Here is a 14,338-nt window from a genome sequence, read left to right as displayed (position 1 = left end):
ATTAACAAATTATTTTTAAATACATGTTTTCAGTGTGTGTGATCTATTTGTGCTCGAGGATTAACAACATCTGCTTGTGCATCAATCTTCCAAAAAAGACATGCAATTATAGGTAGACAAAACTAAGTTCAACTGTGCGCTCTGCAGGGTAGATATGCAAATATGTAATCTGAGATATATATAGATAATGCCTGCATAGGTTTAATTTAGGTGTCTTCACATTCAATGATTTCCCTTTTCTCTTAGATACTATAACTGAAAATTACAGCAAGAAAGAAAAGATTAAATCAGTTACTAAATGTGTAAGTTCAACAGCGTGGATTAATGCAAATGTGAAGAACTTGAGAGAGAATTTCAGTTACATTCCTCACATTTACATTATCAAGGTTTCTATCATAGAAAATGCAAATGCAATCGGCTGCGTTAATGTCCCAGCTTTAGTTGTGTGTGTGTTGACTAAACTGTGGTGTGTTTACAGGTTGGACTTTGCCGTGGTCTGGTGTAAGGCTGCATTATATTTATATTTTGTAATTTTCTCACTTTCGTTTACATACGTATATAGCAGCACATTGATGCTTTAACGTTTGTTTTCATTATATTTTTAAAGCGTCTGACATCTTCACATCTGCTGACATAATGTAACGGCATCATGAGAACTGCAGTAACATCATAACATGGAAAACAGACATAAAGGTGAGAAGGCTGTACCTGTTCAATCTCCTCCTTGAGAATGCGAATGAAGCTGAGCTGACTCTCCTGAATTGGTGTCTGTGGGGCCGGTGCTCTCTCTTTAGTGACCACCAGCAGGTTGGAGATCTCTGCAACAAACAGACACAAACACACACAATCAAGCACACTTTTAAATAGGGCCTTACTAGGTTGTTTGTATGAGTTTGTGGATACCACAAAGTGTATATTATTTACACCACAGCTGACTGTTTGAAAAGTCTGATGGAGTCTTATATTCTTCTTCATCAAAATCAAGCTGCAGGGCTGACAATTACCTTTGTTAGATAATCCCAGGATGTTTTGTCTCCTTGTGTTGTTGTCATGGTCATGTTATTGTAACACTGTCAGGACTTTGGATTGTTTTGACAAGTCTGCACTGTGTTCACACAACAACAGTGAAGTCGACAACAATAAAAGCAGAAATGATGTTCACAGCGAGGTAAACTTGGGTTGAATTGTCATTTACAGCAGAATGCTACAAATGTATAGAAGCTCATGTATGCACTGGTGTTCCGCATGAAAGCAGAACTACGTTTACACGTGGTGAAACAAGCGCTCAACAATTACGTCAATGTGGCAATGATGTGAACAGCTATTCAGGTCGGGTTACCATACTGATTCAGTCTATTTTTTGTATATACAGAGCTGTGTGTGGGAGGATGGAGTCGAAATTGTGTCTCTGTGCCCGTACTGTGTGTGTGTGTGTGTGTGTGTCTCTCTCTCTGTGTGTGAGTGTGTGTGTGTGTGTGGGTGTCTAATGTTGTGACAAAACCAGCGCACTGTGGTTTAAGGGGGTAAAAAAGTATCTGCACTCCATCAGCATTACCCTACATTCACCGTCAAAGAGTGTTAAGAGCACTGCTCAGTACCATGCCATCTGTGTTTTCATACAAAACCTAAATACATGTAACCACACCTACCACTGAGTATTACATACTGCAGCACACTCACTCCTGTCCAAAGGGAAAGTTCACCTAAAAATCAAATTACATATTTTTCCTCTTACCTGTAGTGCCATTTATCCACCTAGATTGTTTTGGTGAGAGTTGCTGAGTTATGAGGAGGATGAGGATATACCGGCCAAAGAGTCTGCCTTCTCTGGAATATAATGGAACTAGATGGTACTTGGCTTGTGGTGCGCCAAAAAAGTACATTTGAAAAACTTGACTGCAAAGTCTCTTTCCAGAAATCATGACCCGGTTACTCAAGACAATCCACAGACCTTGTTGTGAGCATTTTTATGTAGAAACTATTTTCTTTCTGTATCATCGTGCAAAAGGAAGCATGCATCTACTCCTGGACAAGAGGCTAGCTAACTAAGATAGCTAACTTAGCTAACGTTACAGCTCAGCCAAGGATTAATGTTTACATCCCACCCTCTCCTGAGCAGTGGATTGTGGACTGTGGATTATCTTTAGTAACCAGGTCATGATTTCTGGAAACAGACATAGCTGTTGTATGCAATCTAGTTCCATTAGACATCTCTATGGTTGATTTCCAAACCTTCGCAACTCAAACCAAAACAATCTAAGTGGAGAAATAGCACTACAGGTGAGAGGAAAAATATGTATTCTTGATTTTAGGTGGGACTGTCCCTTTAACCCTTCACTTTATCCAAGCCTAGCCTGTGTCATTTACTCTGAGTCTGAATCAGGCACACAAACACTCCCACTTTCAAACCATGCAATCCTTCTGTCATCTTTCTGTCATCATACATTTACTTTATAAAAAATAATGGCAGAGACCCAAAACCATACTGAGTAAAAGTAAAATGCATCTTATCGTCTGGATGTGGGCATGCCAGTGTGTTATCATTGATGCAAGGCGGTTGTATAAGAATTATAAATATTTTAACAGGCACAACAACACAACACTCCAGTCTTTTATCTTCCTCTAAAGCAGACAAAGCCAAAAACAGTAATGCCTTCTGATAATAATCAACACCACAGAACCCCAAACAAACAAAAACATCTCAACACATCCATGCACACATGCATAGATGGCTCCACCTTTCCCTGAGCGAAGTAAACACAAGAGTGCTAGTTTGGCTCCGGAAACCCACATTTACAACTCTCTTCCTCCCTGACACCATTTCACACAGACACACACGTTGTTCAATGCCGGCCTCTCTTACCCCCAGTTAGTGAGAGACACAAACACACACACATACACTTAGAGTAAAGAGCAACTCTACTTTAAATCTTTTATGGGGGTAGAGCTTTTCTTCACGGACCGCTAAGGTTCAAGTCTGTTGTACTTCTGACCCCACTAAACATCACAGCTAGGTGTGGTGTTGTGCTTGTTACCACAACCTGCTGTGATGTAGCACTGCACAAAGAGGTGCACAGAGAGGTGTTGTACTGCACAAGGATTGGACCAAGGTAGCAGACTACAAGCCAGAGCAAGCAGGATTTTCAATCTGCTGTGCAATCTGTTTCAAAATGTGTTAAGTGCTGCAGACTCGTCAATGGATTTTTCTAAAGCATTTGTTGTTACTTCTTGCAAGAATCAAAGTAACCTTAGCCACGTGGTGCAAGTGGTTTTCAGGAATATGTTTTCATAATGGATTTCCCCTCTATAATAAATAAAGGGTGCATACGCTGTAAATGAATACAAAACACATTGCCACACTGACCTGATTTATATGGACATTTTCACTATAATGACATATGTTAGCTCTGGCTAGCTAACATGACACAGTACAAAAGCCACCAACATACAGGAAACATAAATGAAATTTATGCCTGCCTTTGATCATAGGTTCTTAATTACTCTGCTTTGGTTTTCTGTTCCCCATCTCATGAAGATGTGGCTCAGAAACCAGTCTGTTATCACATCTATCACACTTCTTGTGATACTTGCCACAACTGCTTTAAATAGCTTCTTTATCTGAAAGTGTTGCAAAAAGAAAAAGTCAAACTGCAGTCATCTAAAATGTTTTCTCCTTGGATTCAAAATGGTCTTCCACTTTCCATCTCAGTTGTCAACACTTCCACTTCCTCTGTCTTATCTTCTTTAAATTCTTTTACAGCTGTTGCTCTGCAGTATCCTTCACATGCCTTGTAAATTGTGTGATAGATTTTCATTTCAAACACAACTAGGCTTTCTACAATTTTGTTTTGATGTGGCTGGTATAGTATTTGCTGTAATTATTGTAGCTGAATAAACAAATCAGACTAAACAGGAATGCATAATGTATGTTTTACAGAAATACTTTATTAACTTTACCCTAAACATTTGTCAGGGGATTTAAGCTTACCTCTGGGCTGTGGAGGGCAGCAGCGCAGCAGCTGGAAGTGGACGTTGTCGGTGCGAAGACTTTGGCCCTCCAGGTGCTCTAGTAGCTCCCCGAGAGTGGACCGAAGCGTCTCAGTGCCATGCAGGCGGAACCCATCGGAGGCCACTTCGATCTGGAAGTTTTTATACTGACGCACAGGACGGGACTCCCTTAGGTCGAGCTGGATTCAGAAAAAGAGAAGGAGAAAGTGAGACTGAAGAAGAGGTCATCTAAGCAACGGCAGTGAAAAGGACAATTTTAGATGAAAGAAAAACATTTAAAATGAACATTACAGAACGAGGAACAAGGAAGAACAGAGAGTGGTAATGTGCAAGGACGTCTAATAAACTCAAGTAAAGCGAGTATCATCACCTTGAAAAATAAACAAAACATAAGTCTTAAAGGTTTCTAAAGAAATTATATTTATATTTCAAACTGTATTGTTTTTTCAAGAAAGATTTATAAAGCTCTATAGACAAATGCAAACACAACGTAAGTGTGTCAGCTATGCGACCTTAACATTTATTCAGTCACCACATAAGTGTGTAAACAGTGTTGTTAATCTCATTGTGTGTGTGTGTGTGTGTGTGTGTGTGTGTGTGTGTGTGTGTGTGTGTGTGTGTGTGTGTGTGTGTGAGAGAGAGAGAGTGGGGGCATTTCCTCCCTTGCAGGATCATAAAGCTGTTATCAACTGTAGTGACCTGTCTTGTTCTATGTATCCTGTAATCCAATATAAGATAAACTGATAACATTTGTTTGCTGATATCTATCTCTGACTCTATGAGGACAAAGAGTGATTGCATAACAGGATATGAGTTTACATCAGTTTATCCCTAAAAGAGTTTGGTTATGATTCCAGTCTTCAAAACTGATATCTTGTATAGGTGCAACTTTTATCTTTTTATTTTTATTTTCTTAACAGTCCACCTTATGATTTTTTGGTTTCCTCCAGTTACTGAACCAATATTTCAGATCACTTATATCTAATTTCTTAAACTTATTTTTAGTTTATACCATCCTTGTAAAATCAATAGGTTGAGAGACAACAGTCAGTAAGTTTTTGGTGACTTGTAAAAATCATTATTTTGTTGTTATCGTCTTAGATTTTGGATATTGTTATATCATGAAATGGTCAGAGTATTGTCTTTTCGTGGTATTGAAGGCCGCATTACAGTAAAGTGTTGTCTTTTTCTGAACTTACCAGACTGTTAAACTTATTCTTATATTTGCCTTTACCCACCTACTCATTAGCATTTGGGAAGTGTTTTGAGAAGATTTTGAAATATTCAAATAACAAAATTATTGCAATATTATTTTATGGCCATATTGCACTTTGCTGATTACACCATTAAAGCATGAAACAACTATAATAAAAGCTTTCCAGAGTACAACAAGAAGCAATAGTTTGTGGGTCTTATTTGTAGACTCTCTCCTGACACACCAAACACCTAACGATAATTATTTTACACTACCTCAGTACAGACCACAGTGATAATGATGTACTGGTAGTCAGTGCAGCTCCAGCGCAGGATGTAGGTGCCCTCCTCGTTGCCCTCCTGACGCAACTTGTAGATGGCATAGTCCGTACTGGGGAGCAGAAAACACAATAAATGGAGGCAGTAAAATGGTTTTATCAAAAGTAGATTCAAGGTTTTATACTGTATGTGCTTCTTGTGACCTGTCTTAATTGTTTTTATTTTTTTTTCCCTTAACATCCGTGACCAAACCAGCATTCCTTCTGCGATTTAATACAGTTATCCGTCTACCTGTTATTGATCCATTTTGTGACTAAAACCTTTTGAAAACTATTGAGCGATAGAACAACAAAATAATACAATGACAGATAGCACAACAGAGGCTGATCATGCCCTGACTTGTCAGGATCAAAAACAAATATTTTGACAATCCTTTAACGGCAATTATAAAATTGTTGATAGGTTAATGAGCATGACAATGGTCTTTATTAAAAAATGTTAATTTAGGCTAACACTTAAAGGAGTGTGTGATCTCTGTGCAGGTAGGAGTGAGATGCAAATACAAATTAAGACCAGTAACCGATGGTTTGTAATGAATGTGTGTAATAGAAAAAACTGTGCGTCTCCAGTGAGGAAACAGGCTTAGACACATTCCACTGATAAATCTGTCAGTACAAACCAGATGGGTCCGTGGCAGCCATTTTCGATGTTGTGCACCACTGAAGCAGGGGCCACCTCCTTGCAAAGGAAGTGGTGGGCATCCACTGTCAGCCTGAAGTACCCATCCACAAGGGCTGCAAAGGACAGAGCCGCAGACTTGGAAGCCATTTGTAACTCCTGTAAGGAGAAGAAACAGGGGGCAGGGGGAAGCTCTTATAAAGCCACAATACTCGAGAGGGCCATCTCAAAGAGTGATGGCTTGTTACAAAATCAAAATCCATTTACATGATGGAGCATAATGTCAACATTAGTCATGGCTAATAGCATTAGCATTTAGGCTTTGTTTCAGCATGATGTTATCCAAACAAATGAGATAAAAGAAACTGGCATTTGATCTTGAATATCATAACCAGGTTTCAGAACAAATACGAAGGTTGTTCCCATAAGAAACACCATGCTCTTTGACTGGTTTGTATGTTATCTCACCATCCTCTTGTTGTCCTGTCTATAGATGGTGACTGTTGCCTCTTTGATGACAGTGTGGGTGATCTCATGGAAGTCACAAAAGTTCACCCAGCCTTCAGTTGCCTCTTTATTCTTGTCATTTTTCTGTTTTCCATCTTGCTTGTTCTTCTTTGACTTACCCTTTTCTTTACAGATCACAGGTGCCTGTTTAAAAGACACACAAAGCAGATATACCATCAATAAAATAAACTGTCAGTATTTTCAAATAGTGTCAAATGTTACCAATTTCAAAATACTACAATGATCTTTGAAAGGTTTGTCCGAGATAATATACAGTGCCGTCACATTTGGGCTAGTTACCTCAAGTGATAATGGAGAACAAAATAAAGATAACTGTTCTTCCATCATCAAAATATAAGGAAATGTGTCTACTAAGCTGTTTCCGTACCTCATTTTTTAAGAGGTTTTATTGAGACTTTCACATGTTACTTGATGCTTGTTATTGAATAAGCCAAATATTTATTGCAAATGCAGCAGGTCATCCGTTATATTCAGCCGGATTGTACAGAAAATGCAAGCAGTATGCAGATGGGACACAAACAAGCACTAAAACAACTAAAAAAGTTTCTCTTTATCCAACTCTTTATCCAGCTACTCAACAGGAAGTACATTTCTTTTTGTATTTGACGGTTGAGTAATTTTGTTGAAAAGCTCCCCAAATGACGATGACAGATTTCGCTGACAGCTACTTCAATGTCACTTTAGCTGAAGCTATTAAAAACTTCTTCACATGCAGTTCCACTTACTGTAGGAGGCTTCTTCCTCCAGGAAATGCCAGTGGTGCCTGTAACCAGGACCTGCATGTCATGGCTTGTCTCCATGTTCTGACTCTGGCTCTGCCCTTGGCACTGGTTGTAGTACCCTTGAAACGGCAAACAAACAAAGTAGTCACAGATGTAGCCAGAATATTTGAATGCTGCAGTTACAGCACACACAGACTGTAGACACCTTAATGGTTAGAAAAATATTTATTGTAATAAGTTTACCAATATTGTTTTGGGTAAAACGTGCAGTGATTATGTAGAGACAAGTGAAGCCAGTGAAATGTCTTATTGGCTGTGGCTGCTGTATGTTTACATCGAAACAAAAATCGGATCTTAAGCAGGTTACTCAAACCATCAAGTTCTGCATCAGTGCTTAAAAACTTCACACATTGGTTAGAATCATCACGGTACTCTGTGATAAGTGGGTTAATGTGACATGTAAATATCTCATTCCTTTCACTTTTGGTTTTTAACATCTGCACAAACACACACAATGTCTTAGGGTATATTTGGATGTCAACAAAGTTCAACCTTCTCTTTTTGTTTTAAAAAGAACTGTAGGTGGTACACCACACGTTCTCTGCATGTAAACACACCAAACTAACCACTGCCACATAACCACTATAATCCAATATAGTTGATGAGAACATTGCAATAGGATCATAAAAACAAACTAAAAGTATCATAGTATGTTGGTAGAGTATAAAATAAGTTTTGTCTTATCGTTCATTTTATTTTTAATTGACTGCTCTCTGTTGGCTTTAAGTACCACCATCTCACATTTCCTGTTTTTACATCGCGTCTTAGAACTTAACATCATCTTCCTCAATTCTTACCAAAGTAACCTCCATTGCTATTCTCTCCCTCCTGCACACTGAGCAAGATGGGATCAAGCAGTTCGCTGCCAAGTCCGCTGGTCAGGCCCTCCAGTGTGGCCAAGTACTTGATCTTCAGGTCGTACTGGGTGATGTTGCTGTCCTTGACTGTGCGGCGGTTGAATTCACTGAGGAATTTCTTGAAGACGTTGTTGATGCGGATGCGGGTCAGAATGTTGCGCTGCTTAATGTTGCGGTTAAGTGACTCAGGGATGAAACGTTTGTAGCTGGAGGGATTGAGATAGAAAGATAGATGAGCAATCTATTTCATTTTTTTTTTTTACTTTTGATGCTTAGTCAAAGTATTTTGAATGTCGGGAAACTATGGATTAAAGAGTGGCCATTAATTAGTAGCTATCATTCTTAAGCTACATCCTTTGGTATGTACAACTGATTTTCTACAGGCTCTCTAAGATTCAAATATGCGAGGGATTGCGCTGGAAACCAATCAAAATAAAGTTGCCCCCACTCAAATAGATGTTGGATGTATGGATGTAGCTCACTGTCACAGGAGCAGAACATTACACATATCATCTATTCTCAAAATTTGAAAACAGAGCATTCCTGTTTCTGCAACCAAATTCAAAATGGCCACCACTGAAGCTACATGACACAGAGCCACCGAGATGGACAACACAACTATAAACAAAACATTATCACTACTCTTGACACTCTAAAAGAAAATCTGACGATGCTGTACATGAAATGGCAGTGGGTGAATATACTCCACTGAATGGAAATAACTTGTTGGTGCCACACCCTTTGAATGTGCTCATGCCTGTTTTCTAAGACAACATGTGCGACTGGGCTGAGCACTTATCCGCCCTTGAAAAGAGACACTTGGAGCAGTCAAGTAGATGTCATTGAAATTCCCAGGAAGGCATTGGAAGGGTTCAGTCACATCACTCTTTTATGTGGTGTTATTTTTAGATCTTAAATGAAAAGTCTGATGCAGTCGCATATCAAGGACATGATGTTTTGAGAGTGGGTGTGTGTGTTTTACCTGATTTCATTGGAAGTGGGCATTTCCATGTCTTTGGCGTGGTGAGTAATAGCAAGCACAGCCATGCCCAAACATTCATTTTCTATCTCATGTTGCTCTGCCTCTGACTGGGGCATCCTCAGTGGAACGAAGCCCTTCTGAAAGTCATGCTGGCCCTGCGCAACAAACAGAGATTTATATTTAGTTGAAAAGACAAACAGAGACACCAATGAAGAATTCCATACAATAGGAGACATTGTAAGATCCTGTCAAGATGGCCTTATTTACAAGAAATTCAGACGGATTTCTTAGATTTTGGATTACTAACAATTGGGGTTAGGGGTTAGAAAACATTAATTCCTACAGGACTAAAAGAATTAACAGTGACTCTCATTTACACAGAAGGGGCATGTTGCTGCCTTTTGCTGAGCATCAAGCTGCACTTCCTGGTATTGTTACACTTCCTCCCAGCTGTTGATGTTTTGAAACTCAACTCTGAACTGTGTTGATGATTGAGCCACTAATGAGAACTTACTTTCAATGGTATTTCAGAGAACGAAATAATAAACACAATGACTATTATGTAGCATTTGGACATTAGTAATGTCCAACTGCTTTCATGACACTATAAAGAGACTCATTAGTGATTATTTTTTCACCTGGGAAAACAGGTAATCAAGAGAAGCGGCATCCAGTAGGGGGGTCCCTTCTGGTGTTTTCTGCGGGCTAAGTCCCCCTCTGAGTTTACTGATGCAGTGTCTCCAAACTGGAGACTCTCCGTCAGTGGTGCCATGCCAGTTTTTGAAATAAAACCTGCCAGGAGACAGAAAGAAAACAAGTTTACAGATTTAATACAGGGTGTGAATGCAAGAAAGCACTCAGAAAACACAGTAGCATTACACGATACAGGGTTGTTTGTGCTCAGTGAATTCCAGAAGTCTGTTTTATTCTTGAATGCTCTGATTTAGATCCAGGAACTCAATAATAGGTTTTGAGATTACTGACTGAAAGGAAGGAGGATGTTTGATAGATTACAAGGGGATCCTCAAGTTTGCATTTATGGGAATTTATCTGGCCTGTTGATAGAGAGATGTCTGCCATGTCTGAATTTAAAATGAAGAAATGAGCTGAACTCTGGATTATTGTATGCATACTGTTGATCGTCTTGTATACACTAAACAAAGAATCATATGAGGATGAAAGCAGTGAAGATAAAAGAGCAAAAACAACCTGAATCATATATTAACTTTGTCATGCAGAGAAACAATGAAACAGGAAGTGCTCTACTGTCTCCTGTATTATATGTAGTGACTTAAGTGTGAATGTCCATGACAAACACTCAAATTGCCCATTTTTCCCCATTTTGTCATCTCACTTTTCATGCAGCCAATTAGAATTTAAGTACTGGGCAACATTTAATTTTTTTTTTTTGTCGTTAAGTTTTGACCCGTTTTCCTGTTTTCTCTGAAATGAAGCAATATTTCAGCTAGCCTGTGATGTATTTTCGAGGAAATACATCATCTCTGTGCCACAGACATCTGTCTAGACATGTGGCAATAGATGGTGAACCTGATAATCCAACATTTGAAGAAAAAAAAATCCTCAAAAACAAATAAGAAACAGATAAAGATCAGAAACATTTTCAGCTAACGGGCACACACATACTAATGACACAAATGCTAAAACTGTATTGGCCAGAGAGAGACACTCACTGACCATGTCACTAAGGAACAGTGAGTGCTGTTGGAGGAAACCCAAATGGCACAGGGAAAATATACTAACTCCACATCTCAGCCAACCAGAAGCCAGGACCTTTTTGTGGCAACAACAGTGTTACCCATAAGGAATCACCTTACAGTCTGTTTTTCTTTTTAAGCCCCACTTAATGTTGGTCTGTCTGTTGGTCTTGTTATTTGAACTTATGGCAGTACATCCTGGTGTCACTTCAACCCCTGTGTGTGTTTGCATTGAACATGTGTTTATGCTAAAGCCTGTGTGACCACAATACCCTGCTTGTTTGGCAGACTGCACTACAGTACACAAAGCAGGCAGCAGCAAAAGACACATACACACAAGCACACACAAATACAGACACAACACACCACAGTTACACTCTGTGCACACTTGCTTTTCTCTACCCTTGCTACTGTCAAAGCAGAGCACAGAGAAAGAGGAAGTTCATTTGACACCACAGTAGTGTTTTCTTTCCTCTTTGCATGAAATGCTACCTAACTTGTAGAATGGATTCTCAAGAGGGATGTAACTCTCTCCAAAGTACTCCACTCGTCACAAGTCCTATAAAAACAACTTAGTGTCTTATCATTGGATCAAGTATGGAGTAAGACTCTACTATTGGCATCACTTGTAAAAGTTGTAAGATGTCAGTGATCTACTTCCTTCTATTCCTATTCTAACTGGTTTCTATGCTTATTCTGAGATTATATTAGTCTACGACCATGGAATTAAAACAGCTCTCCTTTAAGTACTGCTAAACTTCATCTTCTGCCTAATTCCAGACATTGTTTGAGATAACACTGGAGGTTTTCCCTTCTCTTTCCTCTTATTGAGCCGAAGTGAGAATCAAGATGTGGGGACTTGGAATGTGTCTCAGCTTGCCGAGACACTCACCTACACCCATAGATTCCTGATAGACCGTCATGGCAATTGCCTAGGAGGGCCTGGCTGTCATCCCAGTTTGGGTTCAAACAACTACAGTGCCCACTGGATCTCACAGAACTACATCATGCACTACAACCCAAAAATCTATATCAGGGAGGCTGTTCCTCCCAAATAACCCACTAGTTTTTTTGACATCATACACGTGACAATTTAAGTCGCCAGGCAGAACAATGGTGTTCCCAGGAAACACCATCTCCAGGAACCTACTTCATAATCCAGAAAGGCCAGTTACTGGGAAATTCTTTTATAGCACACAGGTAAAAACCGTTAAAGGCAAGGCAGGCAAATTTATTTGTATAGCACAATTCAGCCACAAGGCAACTCAAAGTGCTTTACAGGCGCATACAATTACAGTAAAAGCATTTTTTAAAAAAAGAAAAAAAAAAGTTAAAGCATGTTTGGTCTCCACCTCCTGCTCCTTCCCACCAAAAAGAGACATTCCTCATCCCAGGAGCTAAGATTCATAGCCAGGAGTCATCATGCCGAGGTTCCTACCTTTGTCTTCAGTGCCCATTTCCCTATACCTAACCTACACCTGATGTGGCAGGTTGATGATCAATTAAATTTTAATGAAAGCCCAAACTCACTCACAGCCAGGGTGTAGCCACATATTTTTTGGTCGCACGGTCGGTCATTGAAGGCGCATTGGCAGCTATAGCTGACACGGTAATGTACTCGTATGACAGAGTGCAAGGACCGAAGCTTTGTGACTGGCATCTAATTCATGATTGAGCGAGCACTTTCTTCCTGCTGCTGCTGAACAGTAGCTTTTTCGAACACACGCTGTAGAAGCAAGCACCTGGCTTCCTCAATTTGTGGTATCAAGTGCTGAACGACTTCCCATCTCCATCATTTTCCTCTGTTCATGCCCAGCGCCATTTGTTCTGAACTCCTCTCTCAAGTAAGGCTGTGTCTTTGCCAGGTTTAAATCCATTTGAGTTGAGTTGCAGGGCTACCACATCGCACTCACATTTCTTGGCCAGACCTACTCTGCCTCTGATTGGTTAGCACTCGGTGGTCGGCCTCACACCATTGGTAGGTGGAACTACCCTTTGCTTCGCTGAAGATGATTGGTTAAACCACGTCAAAAACAAATCCCATGTGGATTTTTTTTCTTTTCTTTCTAAAATAGTCACACACCGGAAATCTGGCAACACGCCAGAGTACTTTAAGCCCTGTGTTATGTTATCGATGCTTGGAGGGGCGAAAAAGGGATGAGAGAGCTGCGATTCAGTAATCCTTTCTCACATTTTAGATACCAAATGAAAACATTATAATACATGTCAAGAAGAAAGAGGGAGAGATGTACAGAAGACACAACAACAGAATCGAAAGTCTGGACAAGGTTGCTCTCTCTGAGGTAGGGCTTACATATAGGTCTTACTCTGAACGCTCATCTCTCAATATTTTTCTAATAATAAACAATTATTTCCATTATCTCAAAGGCTACTCTAAATTTGAAGTGGTTCAATTTAAGAAATTGTTTTATGGAAATAAATGGCAGCTAGCAAATGATAATATTCATTTTCAATGTAGTCAGCCACTGCTGTGATGCCAGTCTTACCTCATGCGATAGTGCAACTTGACACTGGTTTCATCTGTGACCTTGAACTCATAGTTGGGGGGATACCATGTGCCAGTTGTCTCATTGTATAGGGCAAATAGGTTATGGCACAAGGGAGAGATCGCTGAGAAAGGAAAGAGGAAAAAGGAAAAAAGATCAATACTCAGACCAATTATTGGATTGGGACAGAGGCACCAAAGAGAAGGTTTCAGAGCAAAGTCAAACAATTTACTTATAAAACAAGGTAAACAGAAAGATCTACATGCTCCACCATTTTTAATCTCACTCGGTTACATTATATGATATTATATTTAACCATAGATGAAATGTAAGACTGTGGTTTTAGAGAACACTTTCACATTTCTTTGTTAAATGTAGGACTTCAAATGCTTTTTCAATTTTTAAATCTTAGTCCAGCTAAAGAGAGTCAGATAACCAGACAGTTAAAATGGTGGTCAGAGAGGGAGAGAGAAAATTATTCTAAGATCCCCTTGAGTAGCGCTTACATTAGTTTTACAATAACTGATTCATTGCTTTTGAAACGTGGTTGCAATTGATTTGCAGTAGCATGATGTAATATTATTACACTACTAAGGAGTCATTAATTCCTGAGCAACCATGATGTCCATCTTTCTTGTAATCTAATGCATTTTTATTTCACATGTTGACAGCTCAATGGTAGCACTTAGAGGTGAGGCAGTAACACAAATTTATCTGGATTTGAGAGGGACAGGGAGAAGATCTCATCTGTCAGAGTATAGTTTAATATTCTGGCATTTATCCCTCACTGAAAGTTTACTTTGCACTG

General features: G+C 39.4%; 1 protein-coding gene across 1 annotated transcript in view; it reads right to left on the bottom strand.

The window, feature by feature from the left end:
• Positions 1-14,338, bottom strand: part of jak1 (Janus kinase 1) — a 35,189-nt gene that overhangs the window by 13,420 nt on the left and 7,431 nt on the right. Inside the window, exons 3-12 of the mRNA XM_073477222.1 lie at positions 13,531-13,654; positions 9,947-10,100; positions 9,309-9,463; positions 8,267-8,532; positions 7,413-7,528; positions 6,628-6,810; positions 6,161-6,318; positions 5,479-5,593; positions 3,989-4,187; positions 709-818 (exon numbers count right to left, since the gene is read on the bottom strand). Of these exons, the coding sequence (XP_073333323.1) occupies positions 709-818; positions 3,989-4,187; positions 5,479-5,593; positions 6,161-6,318; positions 6,628-6,810; positions 7,413-7,528; positions 8,267-8,532; positions 9,309-9,463; positions 9,947-10,100; positions 13,531-13,654 (1,580 nt within the window). The remainder of the gene's footprint in view (positions 1-708; positions 819-3,988; positions 4,188-5,478; positions 5,594-6,160; positions 6,319-6,627; positions 6,811-7,412; positions 7,529-8,266; positions 8,533-9,308; positions 9,464-9,946; positions 10,101-13,530; positions 13,655-14,338) is intronic.

The sequence above is a fragment of the Pagrus major genome, chromosome 11 (genome assembly GCF_040436345.1).
Source record: "Pagrus major chromosome 11, Pma_NU_1.0".
In the NCBI taxonomy this organism is placed as follows: Eukaryota; Metazoa; Chordata; class Actinopteri; order Spariformes; family Sparidae; genus Pagrus; species Pagrus major.
This window is presented reverse-complemented; position numbering and strand designations above follow the sequence as displayed.